This window comes from Triturus cristatus, chromosome 8 (assembly GCF_964204655.1).
Source record: "Triturus cristatus chromosome 8, aTriCri1.1, whole genome shotgun sequence".
Taxonomy (NCBI): Eukaryota; Metazoa; Chordata; class Amphibia; order Caudata; family Salamandridae; genus Triturus; species Triturus cristatus.
In genome coordinates, this window is record NC_140591.1 from 183,710,011 (window position 1) to 183,735,126 (window position 25,116).

Sequence of the window (25,116 nt, forward strand, 5' to 3'; positions counted from 1 at the left end):
ACACTCACACCCAGTCAACAGATCCGAGTTTGATCCATCACCATTCTTTAGCCCACTCTGCCACCCCAGTTCAGACATGGTCATATGCAAATCAGTCTGACCCTGTGCCTCATGGGATCAGTCCAGCCCGAACTGCCAAACCATGCCTTCCCTGGACCGGAAACAAGCTTCCTAGGACCGGTTTCTGGCATTTCAGCCGTCTTCAGCCAGGCTTGCTTGAATCCGGTGGCAAAGTGAGCAAGGGACTCACGTCTGAGCATACCCTGCCAACTTATGGCGAACAAAGCAGTACAAAAGGGGGTGGTGATGGACGGAGTATCAGAACCAATCAAACACTCACACCCAGTCAACAGATCCGAGTTTGATCCATCACCATTCTTTAGCCCACTCTGCCACCCCAGTTCAGACATGGTCATATGCAAATCAGTCTGACCCTGTGCCTCATGGGATCAGTCCAGCCCGAACTGCCAAACCATGCCTTCCCTGGACCGGAAACAAGCTTCCTAGGACCGGTTTCTGGCATTTCAGCCGTCTTCAGCCAGGCTTGCTTGAATCCGGTGGCAAAGTGAGCAAGGGACTCACGTCTGAGCATACCCTGCCAACTTATGGCGAACAAAGCAGTACAAAAGGGGGTGGTGATGGACGGAGTATCAGAACCAATCAAACACTCACACCCAGTCAACAGATCCGAGTTTGATCCATCACCATTCTTTAGCCCACTCTGCCACCCCAGTTCAGACATGGTCATATGCAAATCAGTCTGACCCTGTGCCTCATGGGATCAGTCCAGCCCGAACTGCCAAACCATGCCTTCCCTGGACCGGAAACAAGCTTCCTAGGACCGGTTTCTGGCATTTCAGCCGTCTTCAGCCAGGCTTGCTTGAATCCGGTGGCAAAGTGAGCAAGGGACTCACGTCTGAGCATACCCTGCCAACTTATGGCGAACAAAGCAGTACAAAAGGGGGTGGTGATGGACGGAGTATCAGAACCAATCAAACACTCACACCCAGTCAACAGATCCGAGTTTGATCCATCACCATTCTTTAGCCCACTCTGCCACCCCAGTTCAGACATGGTCATATGCAAATCAGTCTGACCCTGTGCCTCATGGGATCAGTCCAGCCCGAACTGCCAAACCATGCCTTCCCTGGACCGGAAACAAGCTTCCTAGGACCGGTTTCTGGCATTTCAGCCGTCTTCAGCCAGGCTTGCTTGAATCCGGTGGCAAAGTGAGCAAGGGACTCACGTCTGAGCATACCCTGCCAACTTATGGCGAACAAAGCAGTACAAAAGGGGGTGGTGATGGACGGAGTATCAGAACCAATCAAACACTCACACCCAGTCAACAGATCCGAGTTTGATCCATCACCATTCTTTAGCCCACTCTGCCACCCCAGTTCAGACATGGTCATATGCAAATCAGTCTGACCCTGTGCCTCATGGGATCAGTCCAGCCCGAACTGCCAAACCATGCCTTCCCTGGACCGGAAACAAGCTTCCTAGGACCGGTTTCTGGCATTTCAGCCGTCTTCAGCCAGGCTTGCTTGAATCCGGTGGCAAAGTGAGCAAGGGACTCACGTCTGAGCATACCCTGCCAACTTATGGCGAACAAAGCAGTACAAAAGGGGGTGGTGATGGACGGAGTATCAGAACCAATCAAACACTCACACCCAGTCAACAGATCCGAGTTTGATCCATCACCATTCTTTAGCCCACTCTGCCACCCCAGTTCAGACATGGTCATATGCAAATCAGTCTGACCCTGTGCCTCATGGGATCAGTCCAGCCCGAACTGCCAAACCATGCCTTCCCTGGACCGGAAACAAGCTTCCTAGGACCGGTTTCTGGCATTTCAGCCGTCTTCAGCCAGGCTTGCTTGAATCCGGTGGCAAAGTGAGCAAGGGACTCACGTCTGAGCATACCCTGCCAACTTATGGCGAACAAAGCAGTACAAAAGGGGGTGGTGATGGACGGAGTATCAGAACCAATCAAACACTCACACCCAGTCAACAGATCCGAGTTTGATCCATCACCATTCTTTAGCCCACTCTGCCACCCCAGTTCAGACATGGTCATATGCAAATCAGTCTGACCCTGTGCCTCATGGGATCAGTCCAGCCCGAACTGCTAAACCATGCCTTCCCTGGACCGGAAACAAGCTTCCTAGGACCGGTTTCTGGCATTTCAGCCGTCTTCAGCCAGGCTTGCTTGAATCCGGTGGCAAAGTGAGCAAGGGACTCACGTCTGAGCATACCCTGCCAACTTATGGCGAACAAAGCAGTACAAAAGGGGGTGGTGATGGACGGAGTATCAGAACCAATCAAACACTCACACCCAGTCAACAGATCCGAGTTTGATCCATCACCATTCTTTAGCCCACTCTGCCACCCCAGTTCAGACATGGTCATATGCAAATCAGTCTGACCCTGTGCCTCATGGGATCAGTCCAGCCCGAACTGCCAAACCATGCCTTCCCTGGACCGGAAACAAGCTTCCTAGGACCGGTTTCTGGCATTTCAGCCGTCTTCAGCCAGGCTTGCTTGAATCCGGTGGCAAAGTGAGCAAGGGACTCACGTCTGAGCATACCCTGCCAACTTATGGCGAACAAAGCAGTACAAAAGGGGGTGGTGATGGTCCATCACCACCCCCTTTTGTACCGCTTTAGGCTGCCACACAGCAGACATGTTGCTGGACCCCTGGGTAGAGAGCCATCCGCTCTCCTGGGCCTGCAACAATGCACATCCTGGGCGAGGTGCTAGGTCTCCTCCCCCAGGATGGCCAGTGGAAGCTTCAAAGGCATGCCGCCTTTGTGAGCTTCTCCAGGCCACTTGCTGTACCCAGCAACTGGCCCCTACCAGTTCTAAACCCCCTCTTTGGCGAGAAGACTGGCCGGAAACCCAAAGGAAGGACAGGGGGTGTGCCAGCCTCTGCCAACCCCACCTCTCAGGTGGGGGAGGAGAGGTGAAGCACATCCCCGGGCTCTCGCCATCTTGAAGATGGGGAGCCCTGCCCAATCAGGACTAGGCCACTGCCCCCCTCCCACAGGAGAGTGGCAGGATAGGAGTGTACCCACCTCAGGGCAGGGACCCAGTGGTCCCTGCCCTTTACCTACCTGTAACGCCCCTAAATGTAGTATTTAGGGGCACCCTGAACCTTCCTTCATCAGATTCCGAAACAGCAAAGAAGATCAAGAAGAAAGAAGACCTGCCGTGCAGCTGCTAACAAGAGGAAGACACCGACTTCTTTGGCACCAGCCCTACCGGCCTGTTGACCCGCGAACCTGCTCCTGCTAAATCCCGGCAACTCCCATGGCCAGCAACCTCACAAACCCCGGAGGGACCTGGCTACCTTGTGACTCTGAGCATCTGGGACTCCCACGAGCAGTGGCACTGCTCAAAGCAAGTAACTGACCCCTGGCACCAGCCAGGAACCGCGAACCCTGCACACTCTGCCCCCGCCAAGCCTGGCCTGTGCTGGAGTGGACAAAGACCACGAGGACGTCCCCCCGGGGACTGTGACCCCGAATCTGGCACCCAAGGACCCACCTCGACGCTCATGACTACGCCTGCAGCCTCAGAACCAGGGACCCCCCACAACCGCGATCAACAGAGGGTACGATTTCCCGACATCAAAAGGCACCCCTGCACCCGACGCCCTGCGGCCCCCTGGGCCTAACTCCTGGGTACCTACCTATCCTCCAACTACCCAACTTACCTCTCGAAGTGGTGGTCGCACCTGAAGAATCTCCGTCCCCGAGCTTGCAGCCTTTGTTAGTCCTTGAGCTTTTCCATTGCAATCCATTGAGCGCCCGACGGCTCAAAAGCACCCTGCACCCAGCCACCCGAGTGGCCCTGGCAGTGCAACTTCTACTCCTACCTACTTACCCATTTGCATTGAGCAAGTGACCAGGAGCCCAGCTCCCACAGCCGCGTGGCCTGCCAGTCAGCAGCCACCAACCAAGGGCCCCCTGCCTTCCACAGGATAACATTGGGCCTAATGCGCACCCGGCTGCCCCTGTGCCGCTGAGGGTGTAACAACTGTACTTACCTGACCCTGGGAGACCCCCAAGTCTATGCCCAGCACCTTAACTCTGCCAGTCGAGTACTTACCCAAAAGCCGATAACTCACTTTCCTCCCATTGGGTAACATTGGCTAGTTTCACTCGAAATTTCTTCTAAGTGTGGAGTTTCTAAACTTTAAAATATTCACCTAAAGCCAACCGAGTAACAAAATCGAAAATACTCCCCTGCTATTAGGAGAGTTCCCAGTGCTGGATCTTGGTACCCAGCACTGACCCTGAAAAGTAATTACAAGTTTACTTACCGCTAACTCAATTTTCTCCCATAGGAAACCATTGACTGTTTTTCTGTGAAATTTCTTCGAAGTGTCGATTTTTGCAAACTACAAATAGTCTTTAAAAATCGTACCAACTGTGAAAACGTAATTACTTACCTGTTTTAGATAGATGTCCCAGTACTGAGCCTAGGAGCCCAGCACTGGATTGCAAAAGTAACGAGAACATACTTTACCGGTAACTTGAACTTTCTCCCGTAGGAAACCATTGACTGTTTTTCTGTGAAATTTCTTCTAAGTGTCGATTATGCAAACTTCTAAATATTCGTTAAAAAAATCGACTGTATAACCTAAACACATTCTATCAACTGCTTACAGGTGGTATACTAGTGCTGGATCCAGGATCCAACACTGAACCCGAAAAAGTAAACATAACCCTACTTACCTGCTAAGTGAATATCCTCCGATAGGGTAACATTGGTAATTTGATTAGAAAAAGTTTCCAAGTGTCACTTTTAAAATAGCAAAATATTGCTTAAAAATCACAACAGTAACTAAAACGTATTTACTCACTTGTTTCCAAGAACTCTCCCAGGACAATCTAGGATCCAGTCCTGGAGTTAGAAAAGTAATCCTGAAAGTAATCAATTGCATATAACTTAAAATTCCCATTGAGCTCAATGTATTATTGTGTTTGAAACTGTGTTGCAACAAACTGTAACTATTGCATTCAAAGTCAATTGCCTATTGCAAAGTATTTAACTAAATCATCTCATACTGAGAAAGTATATTTTGATACCTATTGTTGGTTCTAAAATAAAACCACCATATATTTTTATATACAAACCATTGGCCTAGAGTTCACTTCTTGAGTGTGTGAGACCATTTGCTGACTGAGTGTGTACAACAAATGCTTTACACTGTCCTCTGATACTGCCTTACTGCTCGACCAAGCTACCACTTTAGAGAGTAAGGTCATATCTAACTTTAGCCTCTGCTAAACCTCTGGGGGCTGTGGACTCTGTACACACTGTACCTATTTGGGAACAGTATATACAGAGCCACTGTCCTACACGAGTTATGCATTATGTCCTTATAAAATGGAAAGGCTGAATATGTAGGAGAAAGTGCGTGTTAAAGTATTTATGAAGTGAGTGGGAATTATTTGTTAGGAGGAGTGCCAATTCTGAGATGGATTTATTATGTCTGCACAGAAACTGCTTATTTCAATTTGCTGCATGATAGGGTTGGATCTTGTCACTTGGCTTTGGTGCTTCCAAGAGTTCATCATGTGAATGAAATGGATGATGTAGGTGACCTGAGAAGGGTGAAAAGGAGTTGTGGGAAAATAGCGTTTTATCTATCAGGAGCTATGGAGTTTATAAGGGAATAAAAACAAAGAACTGTTGTACATAGGTGCCTGATAATAGAAGGGTTACGGACTATAATATAAATAATACTAACCTATTGCAACCCTTCAATGATTTGAAGAGCCTGGTTTATGGGAAGCTGTAGGTTCTTGATTTAGTGAATTGTGAATGGCAGATAATATGAGAGGGAGTACTTATAGAATAATTCTAACCCTTGTAATAATCATAAAGGGTCATGCAATTGCCTTATGTATTTTGTTGACATTTTTAAGCACATTATTAAGAAATGCGTAAACAAAGGTAAATTTGGTTTGGTGAAAAGAAAGGTCTACATAGTTTGAGATGAAGCTTATAAATGACCGTCTCTATGACCAACTGAAGATAACAGAGGATTAATACAGAAAGAAGCAAAGAGTGAGGCTGACTGAATGATTTACTGATTACGTTTATTCATGTCTTTTATTTATTATAAAATAATTCGGAAGGGGTCCCTAGATGCGTTCTCCTGGTTTTAAATTTTCATGAAAAACAATAATGCTGAATAATGATTTCTATGATGTATGTAATAAGCAAATGCTGGATTATCATGTTGACGGCTGAAACAAGTTTAATATGGAGCACAGAAGTATGTTTAGTAATGTACTTTACTTGTCTAACAATTTTACAATACTCCATCTTGGGTAACATGGATGTGATTCTGATGCTGCTCTGCTATTAACTCCTGCTCTTACCCCTCTAATTCTGTTTCACTGTGTATTTTCTCTCCCCACGTGCTCTGCAGAAGCAAAGACAAGTATATGTCATGGAATGTTTTCTAGTGATCCCAACTGTAACAATTTCAAGGCCCTTAAACTTTAGTTCTGTTGCTGGGCCTAGTTCCGTGCTGACATTTGCACTAGGGGCGCCCAGTGCGACAATGTTTTTTAGCGCCTCCCCTCCCCCCCAATGACTACCTTCGCGGCGGATTTCTTCACTAACGCCCTTTAGCAGTGCCCCTCAAGTCTCCATAACCACTCTCTCAGATGCATTTATTTAGTTTTGTAGCTTCACTAATAAATGTGAAGGGTGTCAGAGCGCTTTACATCACACAAACATTACACTGCGACAATCAATCATACGTGTGTACATTTATTTTATTTGAGGCGAGGGTTATATAGCGCAAACTTGCCCGAAGGTATCAGAGTGCTTTACATAAGTACCAGTTGCAATACAGAGGGACACATTCATTTTGTTAGGCACAGGGAGATTAAGTGATCTGCCCAGAATCACACAATGTTGAGCGTCCCTGCCGGGAGAACTAGAACACGGTTCCCCATCTTCAAGGTCGACCGCTCTTGCTGTTAGGCCACATCCATCTAACAAAATCCTACTCCCCATACTATCAAACAGCAGATTATGCTTCCCACACCATCTTACAACAGATCCTGCTCCCCACACCGTCTTACAGCAGATCCTGCTCCCCACAGTATCTTACAGCAGATCCTGCTCCCCACAGCATCTTACAGCAGATCCTGCTCCCCACACCATCTTCCAGCGGGAGACAGCGTTTATAACGCTGGTAATACCACGCGGGTTGATGATAACGTGGACATTACATCGTCCACGTTGTTACCACGCATGGAATTACATCGCAAGCCGTTTTAACGACTAGCGCTAGGCGGCGTGCAACACCAGGGAATGTGTTAGATTTTAAATCCAACACCTTCCCTGCTGTTGCGCTAACTGAAGTAGGAATGAACAAGTTACTTACCTTCGGTAACGATGTATCTGTAAGTAACATTAGTTAGTTAGATTCCTCACCTTAGAACATCCCCAGGCGTCAGGCTGCATCCGGAAAGATTTTATATCAGCAATACCCCTTGCGCGTCGCTAGGCGTCGCCTGTGGCTCCGCGTCCGTCGTCGGCGTCAGAATGACGTCAGAGTACTTAGACGCCGCCCTCGCGCACTGACGTCAGTTCTTGTATATAGCTTTCCGCGCCAGGAACGCAGAGCCATGCAAGAGACCGACACTGGTGCCAAAAAGTCTAGGGCCCTGAAAAGGATAACCTTAACCCTAGATGTCGGTTCGCAGAACGGGGAGGATGGGTGAGTCGGTGAGGAATCTAACTAACTAATGTTTCTTACAGATACATCGTTAGCGAAGGTAAGTAACTTGTTCATCTGAAAGAAACACGTTAGTTAGATTCCTCACCTTAGAATAGATACCTCAGCAATACCAACCCCGGTGGTGGGTCTGCGAACCAAGATCACACCAGAAAGTCCTGGAGAACAGAACGGACAAAGAAGCCATCTCTCCGGACTTGGCTGTCCAGGCAATAATGCTTGGCAAATGTGTGCAGCGAGGCCCACGTTGCTGCCTGACAGATGTCCTGCAAGGGGACTCCCCGGCCCAGGGCAGTTATCGCCGCTGTGGCCCGAGTGGAATGGGCCCTCAGCCCTACAGGGGGATCCTTTTTTGCCAAACCGTAACAAGCTTTTATACACAATACGACCCACCGCGAGATGGTTCGCTTGTGTACCGCCCATCCCTTCTTAGCACCCACGTAGCCAAAAAAGAGTTGGTCGTCCACCCGGAACGGTTTGGTGCAGTCCAAATAAAAAGACAGCGCCCGTTTTGGGTCCAGACGGTGGAGCCTCTCTTCCTCCTTCGAAGGATGCGGAAAGAAGGTGGGCAACGTGACAGACTGCCCAATGTGAAAGGCAGTCACCACTTTAAGAAGAACGAGTCCGGAGGACAACCTTGTCCGGATGAACAGAAAGAAAAGAGGGTTTAGAAGAAAGAGCCTGGAGCTAACTCACCCGACTAGCGGAGGTGATGGCAACCAGGAAAGCAGTCTTAAGAGTCAGAAGATGAAGGGGACAATTATGAAGAGGCCAAAGGGAGCGCACATCAGATATGTCAAGACCAGGTTCAAATCCCACTGAGGCATTACGACAGGGACAGGATGAAACATGTGAGTAATGCCTTTGAAGAAGCGAGAAACAACAGGGGATTTGAAAAGAGAAGGCTGATCAGGAAGCCGTAAGAAAGCAGAGATTGCTGAAAGATAACCTTTAAGAGTGCCCAGAGCAGAGCCCTGCTGGGCCATGGAAAGAAGAAAGAGGAGAACCTCAGAAAGAGGGGCGGAAAGGGGATCCACAGCCTTTGCTGTGCACCATGCCACAAATTTGTACCACCTGCAGGCGTATACCGATTTTGTGGAGGGACGCCTGGCTGCCAGAATCACATCACAGACTTCAGGAGGCAAGTCAAATGGCATCAACTGTCACCGCTCAATCTTCACCCATGGAGGTGGAGACTGGACAGGTTCGGGTGGAGGACCGTCCCCTGCTGCTGGGACAGAAGTTCCTCCTGAAGAGGCAGTCGTATCGGGGGATCGATTGACAGACTGAGTAGCTCGGGATACCAGTACCTTCGTGCCCAATCCAGAGCCACCAAGATGACTTGGGTCCGGTCGCGCCTGATCTTCTTCAGCACTCTGGGCAGAAGTGGTATAGGCGGAAAGGTGTATAACAGACCGCAACTCCACTCGCGACGAAAGGTGTCCCCGAGCGAGTGCCGCCTTGGAAACTTCAACGCGCAGAACTGCTGACATTGCGTGTTCTCTTCGGTGGCGACTAGATCTAACCAAGGCTCTCCCCACTGCCGAAAGAGGCCTAGCGCCACGTCCGAGTTTAGATGCCATTGGTGATCCATCATGCACAGGTGGCTGAGTTTGTCTGCTCTGGCGTTCAGAGAGCCCGCCAGATGTTGAACCACCAGGGTGATGCCCTGATGTTCCAGCCATGTCCAGAGGCGCAGAGCCTCCTGACATAGGGTCCACGACCCCACCCCGCCCTTCTTGTTGCAATACCACATGGCGGTGGTGTTGTCCGTGAACACCTGCACTACACTTCCCTGGACAACGGGAAGGAATGCCTTCAGTGCAAGTCGGATCGCTCTCAGCTCCAAAAGGTTGATATGGAGCCGAGACTCCACCGGAGACCAGAGTCCTCTGATCTCCGCCTCCCCCATGTGGCCCCCCCCATCCCAGGAGGGACGTATCCGTCACTACTACGTGCTCCGGTTGGGGTAGGGAAAGGGATCTGCCGCTGACCCAATCTCGGTCCGTGAGCCACCACTGCAACTGCTTTGCAGTGCCCTCCGAGATCAAGACATGGTCGGACAGGTTGCCCCGATGCTGGGCCCACTGAAACTTCAGGTCCCACTGCAGAGCCCGCATTCGCCACCTGGCGTGATGCACTAACAGGATGCAGGAGGCCATGAGACCCAGAAGCCGCAGCACCAACCTGACAAACCCGGGATAGAGGCTGAAAGATGGTTAGCAGAGCCTGAATATCCCGGACCCGCTGTTCCGGAGGATAAGCCCGGAACTGCGCCGAGTCCAGAACCACCCCGATAAACAGGAGCGTTTGGGAGGGTCTCAGATGCGACTTCGGCACATTGATGGAGAACCCCAGCAAATGCAGGAGGTCGGCCGTAGTCTGGAGGTGGGAGAAGACTTGCTGGGGCGAGCCTGCCTTCAACAGCCAGTCTTCGAGATAGGGGAAGACTGGAACCCCTGATCTGCGCAGATGAGCTGCGACCACCGCCATCACTTTCGTGAACACCCGAGGGGAGCACAGTAAACTGAAAATGCTCCTGACCCACCGTGAACCGCAGGTAACACCGGTGGGGCGGCAGGACGGGGATGTGAAAATAAGCCTCCCGCAAGTCCAACTCTACCATCCAGTCTCCGGGGCCTAGGGCAGCCAGAACCTGAGCTAAAGTGAGCATCTTGAACCGTTCCTTCAGGAGGACGGCGTTGACGCTCCTGAGGTCCAAGATAGGGCGTAAGCCCCCTTTGCCCTTCTTGGGAACCAGAAAGTAGTGGGAATAACAACCACGGCCTACTTCTGGACCAGGAAAGCGCTCGACGGCCCCTTTGGCCAAGAGGGGCATAACTTCCTCCCGTAGAAGATTCAAGTGATCCCCCAACATGCGGTGGCACTGCGGTGGCTTGGCTGGAGGGGTCATCTCGAAGGGGAGGGAGTAGCCCCTTCGGATGATTTGCAGCACCCACCTGTCCGAAGTGATGGAACGCCAGTGGAGCAGGTGATGGCGAACTCTGCCTCCCACTGGCGTGGAATGAGCCTGAAAGCACGGACTAGGAAGGCTTTGAGGCGGATGCTGTTGGGGTGGATGTGGATGGACCGGCACGTTGTCCCCCTGTACCGCCTCAGCAGAATCCACGTCCGCGACCGCGTTGAGGTTGGTTCTGCGGCCTGTGGCTAGGCGGACGTGAGGGGGCACCCCTTCCTTGGCCACGAAAGGGGCGAAAAGCTGAAGTTTGCGGGCGTGGGGCCGAGAGACCCAAGGACTTGGCCGTAGCCCTGGAGTCCTTAAAACGCTCCAGCGCACTGTCCGCTTTGTCGCCAAAGAGGCGATCGCCATCAAAGTGCATGTCCATGAGGGTGCTCTGGACATCCCCGGAAAAAGACGTGGACCGCAACCAGGCGTGACGACGAAGCGCCACCGTGGACGACATTGCCCTGCCAAGCGAGTCCATCGTGTCCAAACCACATCGGATGGCATACCACACTGCGTCCCGCCCGTCGGCAAGAGCCTGGGCGAGCCGTGTCCGGGCCTCCTCCGGACACAGGGGCAGCACGTCCTCCACCGTATCCCACAGAGTGGAAGTAACGGTCCAAGCGACAAGCGGTGTTAATAAACCGCAGCCCTAAATTAAGGGAGGAGAAATGCTTTTTGCCAAACTGCTCCAGTCTCTTGGATTCCCGATCCGGGGGAGCGGACGGGAAGGAGGTCTGGGAAGTAGAGGCCTGGATAACCAGGCTCTCAGGGATGGGGTGTTGGGACAGAAAACTGGGGTCGCCTGGTGCAGGGTGGTGGCGCCGGGCCACGTTCCGATCCACAGGAGGTACTGTCGAGGGCTTGGACCAAGTGCCCTTGAGAACGTCCATCAGTGCTTCGCTAAACGGCAGCAGAGGCTCTGAGGAGCTTACTGACAGTTGGAGCACTTCAGTGAGGAGGTTAATCGACACGTCCACAGTAGGTAGCTCCAGCTCGAGGGCGTCCGCCGCCTTACGCAACGCCACAGGTAGCACCTTCCTCCGAAGCCACGGTCAGAGGAGAGATGAAGCCAGTGTCAGGGGAGGTGTCAAGGCCACTGGCATCCCCCAGATCATCTGCCCTGTCCTGTGACAACTGGCCTTGGCGGGCCAGAGGGTCATCAGACCCCTCCCAGTCGCCACCGTCATCCGATTGCTGATAAACAGGGGGAATGACCAGAGCCGGGCGGAAGATGAAATGGTCATCCATCGGCATCAGAGACGGCGCCGGGGGTGGAACCGGTGTCGACGCCGGCGGAGGAGGCGTCGTGAGGTCGACCGGCATCGACTGAGATCCAGGCCTGGATCCCACGGGGACCTGCAGCGTCGGGACCGAAGTCAACGTGATACAGATTTAGTACAGCAATTGCTGTGGGTACTTATTTTTAGCTTACTTAGACTAGCTCTGTCTTCTTGCAGTTGACAGGAATTGTTTTTATAGTACAGTTAGTCTATGTTGTTTTTGTCATAGCCCTTTTTTGGATATGACTGAATATACGGGACTAGCTTTTGATGAAGATACAGTACAAGCAATATTAGACACACCGAGTATACTTGATACACATATTTCACAGACCTTATCTAACTCAGAAGAATGGACTAAACTTAGTAATATTAAGAAACAACAAGTATGCACTATTCTACATGCTGCTATTCTTACTGAATAACTCAGAGGTAACATAGCTCCCCCTGGCATTATTGTATCCAATACCCCGAGACTCTTCTTGGATAACAAGGTTTTTGTCACCAATTGGTCAAAAATAGCTTGGCGCTGTACCAGAGACTGGCTTGTCTTGATAATTACGACAGCCAAAGAGACGGCTGACTTGTTAATCATTGAAATTCAATCTTTGGAAACACAGCTAAAAACAGGTATACAGATCTCTGCATACAAAAAGAGGTTAGACGAAATTGCTAATAACTTGAATGAGGTCAAAGACGATTTGGTCAAATATAAAATTGGCAAACTCAAGAAAGACCTTGATAGATTTTCCCTTGATAAGGTGTACCCCTATATCGCAGATGGTTACCAGACTAACCTTAATAAAAAGGTGAATAAAAAAGGGTACACTGGGCTGGCGTAGAGATACGGATGAGTGGACCTCCAACTCTGACGAGTGGAGTGATTCAACTGATTCAGATACTGATCAAACTCTTTTTCGTCAACCTAGGAGAAGTAGAGGGAGAGGTAGAGGCTATTCTTTTCCTCCAAATCAACAGGCGTCTTGGTGGCCACCACAACCATGGGCTTTTCCACCACCTCTTTTCCATCCCTGTCCACCCTATGGGGGCCCTTCTTACCAACCTTTTTTGGGACAGGACAGAGGACGGAGACGACGCAGGAGAGGCAACAGAGGACAGACTCTGGAGACTCCTCGAGTCAATTGGGACCCAACACTAGAACAGAGGATCACGAGGAGCATGACAGCCTCCACGAGCGAGCCAGCAACCTAATCGTCAACCTGAGTAGTAAAACACTCACACAATTGGAGATTTGTGTTTTGTCTAAAGGTCTAGGTTTTGTACCTACCAAACTTGGAGATGACTTTATGACACAAAAAGAACTGGTGGAATTTTTTCGAAAAATACTTCTGTATTCTTTTTTAGTGATTTTTTTTTTTTTACAACAGACTTTATTGGCATTTTAAGGACACCGGGGAACTCGTCCCCATACATGGTACTAAAACGGATATCGGAAGAGTGAGAATTGGTATCCCTGTTCGTCCCCCCCCTGGTCTGCTGAACATCAGACCCACGACCCCTCCCCCCCTCCCGCACATCCCACCAACCCACTGCCCAGCATGTACATTTAACATTTCCCATCAGTTTCTGTTCCATATTCTGGTTACCCTCCTGCAGCTCAAAGTTCTTGGGGCCTCGGATGAGTGACTACCGGGGCTCTGATCAGTCTTTCTATCGGGTCCAATGTCTCTGCGCCCGTACGTATGGATAATACGATGCCCCGATATCGTGCCCATCTCTTCCATACTTTACTATGCTTGTGCGGACAGCCCCTTGCCAAGAATACTGCCTCTTCTGCGGACATGCAGCGATCCAATGCCTTCCTCCAGGCCTGAACTGGGGGCGGGGTAGATGACGTCCAGTGCTGGGCACTATCTCGCTTGGCCAGCGTCAAACCCAGAAACAGGAGGTGCCGCTTATAGATATTGCCCCCTATCTCCTCAGTACTGTGTAATAGTGTTAACCGGGGATCGAGGGGTAGCTCCCAGCCCAGCACCCCCCCCAAGCACGACAGGACCTCAGCCCAGAACGGGCGCAACCGACCACAGTCCCACACCATGTGTATGAAGGTGCTGTCGCCGCATCTGAGACATGTGGGGGACTCAATTAAGTTCATGCGCCAGAGGCGGTGCCGGGTGTAATATGCCCTGTGTAGGTACTTGAATTGTATAAAACGGTATTTGGTGGCCACCGCCGCATATCGCGGACTTGCAATAGCCTCAGCCCAGTCGTCCTCCGTGAGTGTGGGGATATCTTACTGACACGCCTCCTTGGTGTTATCTATGGTGGTTTTCGTGTATGTTGTTAATGTCTGATAAATTTTACGGATTTTGTGATCCCCGAGGTCCCCCATCAAGAGTTTGCCTTCTAGCGGATGGAACTCTGGCAGAGTGTCCAGATGTTGGATGCTAGGTGTAAGAGCAGGTCTCAATTGTAGGTATCTGTGAAACTGGTATTCATGCAGTTCAAACTCAGCCTGCAACATCTGGAAGGATTTGAACGACACCCCCCTCATTACGTCCCCCAGCGTGGAAATCCCAATTGTGTCCCAATAGCGAAAACACTCCAATTGTGCCGTCTCCTTGAGCAGGGTACCCTGCCACAGTGGGGTGGCCCGTGTAAGCCTGCCTCGCCATCCGATGGAGTTGACCGATTGCCGCCAGATCCGGACCACCGTGGCACAAGCCGGGGGCAATTGCCCCAACGATGAGCCGCTGTAGAGGAGATGCAACAGGGGCGTCCCTGCCAACGCAGCCCGGTCCAACGCATAGGCCGGATCCGTGGGGGAGGCGTACCACCATTCGTTGATAACTAGGAGATGTGCGGCCCTGTAATACGCCTGAACGTCCGCCACTGCTATTCCCCCGCAGTAAGTGGATTGCACACACGTCGCCAGGGCAACCCTCACCGGTTTTTAGTGATTTTGATAAAGAGTCACTTGATCAGAGTTCAAATACAGGTCTCCGGAATAAGTCCACATTCTTACCTACATCACAACAGGTCCCATCAGAAGTTCTTACTTTTGAAAAGGCCGTTTTGAAAGACTACGAATCAGGCTTGAGTCATATACACAAAATTTCCTGTAATCTGTCTAATGCAGAGAGACAATGTGTTTCGACTCTGGGCAATGATCCTCTTATTACGATTAAACCAGCGGACAAGGGGGGAGCGACGGTGATTTTGGATACAGAGGTATACCGAGAGGAATGCCTCAGACAGTTGGATAATGTAACTTTTTACACTCGTATTGCACTAGACCCTACTAGACGGTCACAACAGAGGATTAAGTCACTGGTGGAAGAAGGGAAAGAGGCTGGGTGGATAACGAAGAATGAGGCTGAGTTCTTGATACAAAAGAATCCCAGAACACCAGCCTTCTACATCCTTCCAAAAATACACAAACAGCAGCGACCCCCACCTGGTAGACCTATAGTGTCTGGGATTGGCTCTCTTTTAGAGCCTTTATCTAAATTTGTAGATTTTTTTCTTCGACCTTTTGTATCCCAGATGCCATCTTATTTACAAGATACTAAACATGTGCTCCAGTGTTTTGAATCTTTCTCTTTCGATCCCGACTGTCAATTGATGGCAACATATGATGTGGAAGCACTGTATACTAATATACCCCAAGATGCCACCCTTGAGACAATACAGGATCTTTTAGATAACAACCCACGTGATGACCAAACCCCTAATGACTTTGTCATGCGGTGTGCAACGTTAGCACTTAAAGAAAAAAAATTCAGTTTTGAAGGGCAACTTTATTGGCAAACCACAGGTACTTCCATGGGAAGTACCTGTGCACCCAGCATGGCCAATCTTTACATGCATGGTTTTGAGATGAAACACATCTATCCTCAACAGAACCCCTTCTATGGCCGACTTAAATTATGGAAGCGCTATATAGATGATATCCTGGTCATTTGGGAAGGTGACCAGGACTCTCTAGGGGATTTTTCTGATTGGCTGAACACACGGGATGTGAACCTTCGATTTACTGGGGAAAATAACTTTTCCATTCCCTTTTTGGATCTTAGACTGTATCCTAAGGATGGTAGGATTCACACTGAGCTATATCAAAAACCGATGGCCCGTAATTCCTTTTTGAGCTTTCATAGTTTCCATCCAAGGGCATTAATTACTAATCTACCAGTAGGCCAATTCCTCAGATTGAGGAGAAATTGTTCTGAGTTGGCCCAATATCACAAACATGCCATTAAGTTGACTGAGGAATTGTCTGTCAGACATTATCCGACACAACTGATTAAAAGAGCCTCTAAAAGAGCACGTAACAATGATAGGGGAGCTCTGCTGGAAACTTATACCAAACCAAAATCTGAAAGATTGGTGTGTGTCACTACTTTTAGCAATTTGACTACAAGTGTTAAAAGGGCCATTAATAAGAACTGGCATATACTTAACACAGGGAAATTGACACTAGACTCTCCACTTTTTGCACTGAAACGCAGTAGCAATTTACAAGACTTAATGGTACATACAAGACCAAGAACCATTACTTGTCATAACAGCCTATCAACCCCGTGGAATCTAAATCCGGTGACTGGACATTTTCCATGTGGTTCATGTTCATGTTGTCCCTTTACATGCAATCTAACAGAAATTGATATTCTACCGGGGAGACCTTGGAAATTGAATAGCCATACGAATTGTAATACTAGTGGGGTGATGTATATGATCACGTGCCCCTGCTCTTTAATCTACATTGGCATGACTTGCCGTAAAATACGCCACAGGATTACTGAACATCGTAGCACGTTTCGGTGTAAGAAATCAAATACACGCATGACAAAACATTATTTAGAAAAGGGACACAGAAAATGACCTTCAATGGGTCATTATTGATAAACCTCATTATGATGTCAATATGGGACCTCTTGACAAGGTTCTATTCCGCCGCGAACAACGGTGGGTTTTTCGTACCAAGAGTCACGTGTCAGGTCTAAATGAGGACATTCCTTGGGGCTCGGTCTAACTCTGTACTGCCTTTATAGACCTCTGTTTAGATGTAGTTTATCTGAATCAGCTACATCTCTTGATCACCAGACGAATTTGAACCGTAAAGTGTGACCAATTACACATATACACATTGTGGGAGGTTTCTAGATGGTTATTATCAGGGTACACGATTTGACATTTGTGATGTAGAAAGTGCCAGGTCTATGTTGCGTTTTGCCCCTGCAACAATTGATGGTTTGATCAATGTTGATATATATATATATAAAAAAAACTTTTATATATATGAACTAAAAAATTTTTGTGTGCATTTAGGCATGGTGGTCGTGACCTGATCTAGTTTGGGGTGGTGAATGTATCGTTCCCTATTTTTTCTAAATGCTATTTCTGTGTCGTGCACGAAAACTTTTGCTGTGCACCACTCCCGTCCATTTTTTGGACTTAGGGATGTCGACACGTTGTGAGAGCATTATAATGGAAATTGGGATGGTTTACGCACATGCGAGAACTAGAGACAATGCTAGTCTTTACGGTTCTCTCAATAGCGTGTTTATTGTGCTCCGGCTCTAGGACTACAATTCCCATGACTCCCTCTAACCCGGATGTTAACAACATCACTTCCGGGTAGGACACATTCTTGAGGTTGTCTATCGGGGATAAAAACACTCGGATACACGCTCTCTCTCCCCTTTGTTTGGTGCCACGAATGGAAGGACACAGAATAACTTAAGGTATTTGAGCTGAGGGCGGTTGTTGTCTCTATCGATGTACGTACTTCTGAATATGACATGTCGTGCGTGATTTTACAACTATGTGATAAAGGACTTCAATATGACTTTTTGATATTACTCACCACACGCTCCATAATCCCAGTGCTTGACATTTGAATGCAGGGACGGCGTGTCACTCGTCTCTTTAGGACGCGAGACATATAGCCACTAGCCCTAGCTAAGTTGAGCTTTGTTTGGTTTTTATTAATCTGTCTCCTTTTGATAAATTCAACTTAGGAGTAGAACAGCTCACCTTTGTTCTAAATAAACACTATCTACCTGGCGCATCTGTGGCTACGCTAGGCTTTTACTGCACTTGTTCGGCGTTGTGCTGTTTGGGAGAGCCAGTTTGAGTCTTCCTTTTTTTTTTTTTCTCTTATTATTTTTAGTACTCTGTGATCGGAGGCATCATTTCCTTAAAGGTGGAGGTAAATTAACATTACCATATAGGTGAGTTATTTGATACTTACCTTGATATTTGTTGGTGTTTATATCACGTGTGTATTATAAGATCACGTGTGTGGTGTTTTGTGAAGGGAGTCTTGTATGTTTTGAAAATGATAATGAATCTATTAATGATGTTTATTTTTATAGACACTGGACCGGACTGCTGCTGGTTCTGTTGTCATAAACCACCATAATATTGAGTATGGTTTTTACTACATTTGTTTATTGTTTTTGAAGCAGAGTGATAATATTGAGAGGTCCTGCTGAATGCCGCGAACTCGTAGTCATCTGGCAGAAACATGTCGACCATTAATAATTAGGATATTATTTCAATCCTATATCACCTCGCTTTAACCCTAGCCGATGGGGACTAACAGTAAATTGAATTTTGTCACCCAGTAGCTAGTTTTAAATACACATTTTTTCCTGATTTACACTCTGCCCCTCACTCCCATTGCCTAAGTTGGTATCCTCACAAAACACCTCACGCTCCTCTCTTTCCCTTGAGAGTTGTAGCCCACACTGTATACCTTGCGGTTGCAGTGTGCAAGAGGGGACCCAATGATGAAGCATGTCACCCTCGGGTGAGTGAGGGTTCTCGTCTTTATAAAGATAGATTCCCGGTTTACACACACCCGTCTTTCTCTTTTGTGTAGTAGCATCTCATCATTCTTTATGAGTAACATATTGCTAGGAGTAAGTGATGCTGGATGCTTTGATTCACTCCAAACATTTGAACCCTCTAGTGTGATAAGGAGTCACGTCAGTCCCAGGGACCGGCGGGTATGGGGACGGACGCGGCTCCTGCAGCTCCGGCAGAGCCGCGGGGGTGGTACCACCCGGACCCTCGACCGAGTCGCGCGACCGGCGAGGGGAGTCCGAAGAGCGATGTCGTCTCTTGGACTTCTTACTATGCTTCGACTTACCGGAAGACTTGGAACCAGACGAGCGGTGATGGTGGCTGCGGCTCCGCGCCCGGTCCTTCGACCTCCTCCTGGACCGGGACCGTGAACGGCGCGGAGCCAAGTGCCGGAGCTCGAGAAGCTTGCGGGACCGCTCCTGCCTAGCCTTCGAGGTCAAGGCCCGGCAGTCGAGGCACGACTCCGCATCGTGGTCGGCCCCAAGGCAGTAAAGGCACCTGCAATGGTGGTCCGTTACCGACATCAGTCGGTGACAGGAGTCACAGGCTTTAAAACCAGGTATCCTACCAGCACCAGTTCGAGTAGACGAGATAGACAAGAGTCCAAAAAGTTTTAGTCAAAATGTGACTAATGGGGTAAGCTCTTCCCGGATCGGCGCTGTCTGGCGCGGAAAAAAGAAGAACTGACGTCAGCGAGCGAGGGCGGCGTCTAAGTACTCAGACGACGTCATTCCGGCGCACGACGCCGACGATGGACGCAGAGCCGCAGACGACAACTAGCGACGCGCAAGGGGTGCTGCTGACGAAAAATCTTTCCGGATCCTGCCTGACGCCTGGGGATTTTCTAAGGTGAGGAATCTAACTAACGTGTTTCTTTCAGATAGAAATTTATACTTTTCCTAAGTCCAGCGCGCCATCTAGCGCAAGTTGTTGAAACGACTTGCCATGTAATGCCATGCGTGGTAACAACAGGGACGATGCAATGACCACGTTGTTATCTACCGCGTGGTAACACCACGCGTTGTAACAGCACATCTCTTCCAGCAGATCCTGCTGCCCACACTCTCTTCCAGCAGCACATCCTGCTCCACACCCCCTCTTCTAGCAGCAGATCCTGCTCCCCACACCCCCTTACAGCAGATCCTGCTCCCAACACCATGTTCCAGGAGTAGATCCTGCTCCACACACCCTCTTCCAGCAGCAGATCCTGCTCCCCACACCCTCCTCCACCAGCAGATCCTGCTCCCCACACCCTCCTCCACCAGCAGATCCTGCTCCCCCTTCCACCAGCAGCATATCCAGCTTAACATGCCATCCAACAGCAGCAGATTCTGCTCTCACACCATCTCACAGCAGATCCTGATCCCACACCATCTTACAGCAGATCCTGCTCCCACACCATCTTACAGCAGATCCTGCTGTCACACCATCTTACAGCAGATCCTGCTCTCACACCATCTTACAGCAGATCCTGCTCCCACACCATCTTACAGCAGATCCTGCTCCCCATACCCCCTTCCAGCAGATCCTGCTCCGCAAACCGACTTCCAGCAGCAGATCCTGCTCCCAATACCATCTTACAACAGGTCCTGCTCCCCACACCATCTTACAGCAGATCCTGCCCCCCACACCATTTTACAGCAGATCCTGCTCCCCACACCCTCTTCCAGGAGAGGATCCTGCTCCACACACCATCTTACAGCAGATCCTGCTCCCACACCATCTTACATCAGATCTTGCTCTCACACCATCTTACAGCAGATCTTGCTCACCGCACTATCTTCCAGCAGCAGATCCAGATCCCCGTACCCTCCTCCACCAGCACATCCTGCACCCCTTCCACCACCAGCAGATCCAGCTTAACATGCCACCCAACACCAGCAGATCCTGCTCCCCATCCCAGATTGCGCTTCCCATACCCTCTCTCCTCCAGAAGCAGATCCTTCTCCCTACACCTCAACATCCATCTCAACATGCCATCTCTTTTGGGAGAGGTTTATATAGCGCAAACTCGACCTGAAGGTATCAGAGCGCTTTACATTAGCACCACCTGCTTAACAGTTGCTTAACAGATGGACACATTCATTTTGTTCGGCACTGGACTATTAAGAGATTTGCCAACAATCGCAGGATGTCGAACGCCCCTGTTGAGACTAACACAGTTCCCCAGCTTCTGACCGTTCTAGTCATCAGGCCCATACCATCTTACAGCATATCCTGCAGGAAAGTTCCCCTTTTTGCATGGTTGCCCCCCACTTTTTGCATGATGCTGAACCTCTCTAAGTGTGCCCTGGGTTCCTGTCAACCAGGTTCTTTCCCTAAACTTTACTGTTGCACACCCAATTGGAAACTCTCTGCCCACAGGTCAGTCCCTTGAAAATGGTACCACAGGTACCAAGGGCACTGTGGCCAGGGAAGGCCTCTAAGGGCTGGAGAACATATTGTGCCACCCTTAGAGGCCCTGTACCCTGACACACTCCCACTGCCATTGCAGGCTGCATGTTTTGGTGCAGAACAAAGTGAAGAGTTGACATGGAACACATCCCTGTGTGCCATGCCTACAACCCACTGCCTATGGCCTAGGTCAGCCACACCTCTAGCTGGGTGTACTATGCCACTGGTGAGGGTACAGGTGCATGAGCCCTGTACCCCTACAGTGTCCAAGTCCATTCTTAAACATTGTTAGTGCAGTAAAGCCATAAAGAGTATGTGGTCTGGGAGTTTGTCATTGCGAACTCTACAGCAACATAATGGCTTTACTGAATCCTGAGAAGTTTGGTATCAAACGTCTTGGCACAATAAACCCACACTGATGCCAGTGTGGGATTTACTGCCAAATGCACTCAGAGGGCATCTTAGAGAAAGACAGTCTAACTCTAGTGTCCTGGTTGAGTGGCTGCTCGCCAACTGCCACCACCAGACTTCTTTCTGGACCTCTGCGTCAAGAGCCTTCTGCTCTCTGGGCCCCGAAACAAAGCACATCCTGGGTCGAGGTGGCAAGCCTCCTCTCCCAGGATGGGCAGAGTCCATGAAGGGGAAGCTTCAAAGGCTTGCCACCTTTGTGAGTTGCCCCTGCCATTTGCCGCTCCCATCAACTGGCCCCCACCGGTTTTGACCTCCACTTTGGGAAGGAGAATTGGCAGGAAAACCAAGATAGGAGGAGAGGTGTCCCCACCTTTCCCAACCCCAAGGCGAAGCACAACTCTCAGTCCCCGCCATCTTGAAGATGGGGGGACCCAGCCAACCAAGATTAGGCTTATGCCTGTCCCAACCTCGACCTGCTCCAGCAGAATCCCGGTGTGTCCTGAAGCCAACAGCCCCCCAGAACCCAGAGGACCTGCCCTGCCTTCCCTACAAAGACTGGTCTCCTGTGAGCCTCTGACTTGTTCAAGAACCAGACCCTGGTATCAACCGAATCCACGAGTCTACACCACTCTGCACCCGACGCCTACGGCCCGAGTTCGAGTGGCCCGACCCCACGACCCAGCAATCCTGGCTTGGGCCCAGGTGACCCCTGAACTAACTCAAGCTCCAGACGAAGTATGCAGCCTCTATCTGGAGGGTCGCCCCAACAGCTACCAGAGCTGGTAAGGAAAACCCGACGCCTTAAGACACCTCTGCACCCGACACTCAATGGACTTGGGTGACCGAACCGATTGTGTCCAGGCAATCGCCAGCATCCCAACTTACCTCTCCAATGGTCACCTCCAAGATGCCTCCTTACCCGACAGTGCAGTGTTTGATCCGATCAGAGATCTATACAAAACAGGAAACCCAACACCGATCTAGCACCCTGCACCCAGCCACCCCTGTGCTGCTGTTGGTGCACTTTGTGTGCAAACTAGGATCCCCCTATGCCCTGAGCTTAACCCTAGGAGGTTTGCTCCCTCAACCTTGTGGCCTGCCCAAGAGCAGCCACCAAACGATGCCCCTCCCCCCCCAGTCCCATAGGCTAACATTGGGCCTCAGCAGTCTGCATCCAGCCGCCCTAGTGCCGCTGAGGGTGCTTTTTGAGTGCCTCCTCGACCCTGGAACTCATCCCTAAAGACCATTTACATACCTGCAAACCGATAACCTCATTTTTTCAATAGGATTGCATGACTGTTTTTCCTCTGAAAAACAACTTAGTGTTGAGGGTGTTTGTATTGAAACATAAGAAACTGGGTTTTTATGAAAACTGTTTTACATACCTTTTACCTAGGAAATGTCCCAGTGTGATATCTAGGCATTTCACACAGCGTGGAAAAAGTACACTACAAAGTAATCAAAAGTAATCCAAAGGTAATCTCAACTGTAGATGGATATTTTACAAACCTGTAACAAAAGTTCTTGTTCATCCAGCTTGCTTGTGGATCAATCTGTCTTGAAAAGTACAATTCCACTTACCTGTACCAAGCCTTGCTTGGTTCTGAAAATAAAATACAACAAAGAAATATTTTTGATACAAACAATTGGCCTGAGTTCAGTCTTCGAGTGTGTGACATCATTTCTTGCCTGAGTGTGTACAATAAATGCCACAAACCGAGAGTATAAGGTATTATCTACTTTTGCCTCTGTGTACTTTTGGGGATCGACTGGACTCTGTGCACATTATACCTTACTTTGGTATAGTATATACAGAGCCAGCTTCCTAAAATGCTGCTGGATTCCTATATAAATTTGCTGCTCACTTGAGACTTAGAATGTTTCTGATTTGACTACTCTGTAAAACTTTGCACTGGGGCCTACATGGCATTTATTCTATACTGCTGGATTGAGATTTTGCAATAAAAACCTTTAATAAAACCCTTTTAACGTTTCCTCTGATCTAGAACTCAATTATTGAGTGGTCGAAAGGATTTATTCTGCTACTCTGCTAATTGGATGTTGTGGGGCATGCCTGTTAACTCAAGATCAACCCCAGGCAGAAGTGTCTGAGGTCAATAGTAGGGTCATCTGAAAAAATGGGGTGTCCTGAATGTTTGAGAACAGGTATGCTCTCACACCAACACAACACAGCTGCAGTGTCAGGTAATCAACATTAAAACCTGTCTCCATTCCCAGCCAACACCACAAACATTTCACAAATGCACTTGTCACGAGAAAGTTGTATAGTCATGCTTGCAAATAAGTCTATTTTTCTCTGGATATTTTCACTTTTTGTGTCTCTGGAAAGCTGTTACTTTTGATAAAAATCCCAAGTTTATCATTTTAACTTGACAGAACATTACATTTGGAAACCAGTACAAGTCTTAAAAAAATTTACATTGCTAAAATTAGATTCTAATTAAGACTTACCTTGAATTCTTTTGTTTAATTATAGGTTTCCGAGAGACATTAACTTTTGTAATTTTAGTTTCACCCTACAAAAAAGGAAAACAAAATGAATCACCTGATATAATAAATGGCATTGACTGATGTCACCAGTAGTAACCACCAGCCCCTATTATAGTCCCAGCAAGAAAATATGGTTCAAAGTATATGAAGCACATTAAATGATTTCATGTAAAGATTAAAAATAGATGTAGGAAAAAAGGTCCAGGACTGGAGACATAGTTCATAATGTTCTGGAGCGAGGTGCTAACCATACCACAGTAGTTGTGTACCTAGGCACAGCTAAAACCACAAACGCGCACACAAAGGTGGTTATTTTCATGGACAAGAACGACTAAAATACAGGCCCAAAGACGCACACAACTACATATGAACTCAAATAGAGCACAGCTTTTCTTTCTAGCTCCAATTATTTCCACCTGCTAGCCAATGCAGCAAGTTATCTGAGCTCTGGGGGATGTAGTTCATTCTTTCTAAATTCACACTGGGGTTGATATTGTAACCCACATGTTTTCTTGTGGGAAATAAAGTCCCTTTATTTAGGAACAAACAGAGATTCTCCCACTCCAGTATAGGTGCGGCATAAGTCTCCTGCCAATGAAGGGATCGCGTCAGAGATGTGATCATGCCAATGGCAGGCTGGGACCCAGAAAACGACTCCCTGGTTTACCTGGGAGTGTGGAGAAGGTTGAATACAGCCCCATTCCTGCGCTCCTGGATAATTGTGCTGAAAATTAGACGTTCTTTAAAAGCTGAGAAAATTAGCTTTCAAACAGGACCCTCTTTTCTCTGCAAAGAGCCAAGTGATCACAGTAGGATTACACCAGGGATATCTGGTAGAGGGAGCGGCCTCTTGGACAAGGACTTTTGCGCCCGATCAACAGCATTAGTTTTTCTGTTCCCCCCTTAAAGGGGATTGGAGTAATAACCCCCAATCTGTCCCCTGGGGGGAGAAGG

At 48.9% G+C, this 25,116-nt stretch overlaps 1 protein-coding gene across 3 annotated transcripts in view; it reads right to left on the minus strand.

Moving 5' to 3' along the window:
* LOC146801785 (E3 ubiquitin-protein ligase TTC3-like) overlaps positions 1 to 25,116 on the minus strand; it is a 1,762,960-nt gene that overhangs the window by 1,116,615 nt on the left and 621,229 nt on the right. For all 3 annotated transcript variants that reach the window (XM_085621278.1, XM_085621277.1, XM_085621276.1), the window contains exon 25: positions 24,124 to 24,188. In XM_085621278.1, coding sequence (XP_085477404.1) covers positions 24,124 to 24,188 — 65 coding nt within the window. The remainder of the gene's footprint in view (positions 1 to 24,123; positions 24,189 to 25,116) is intronic.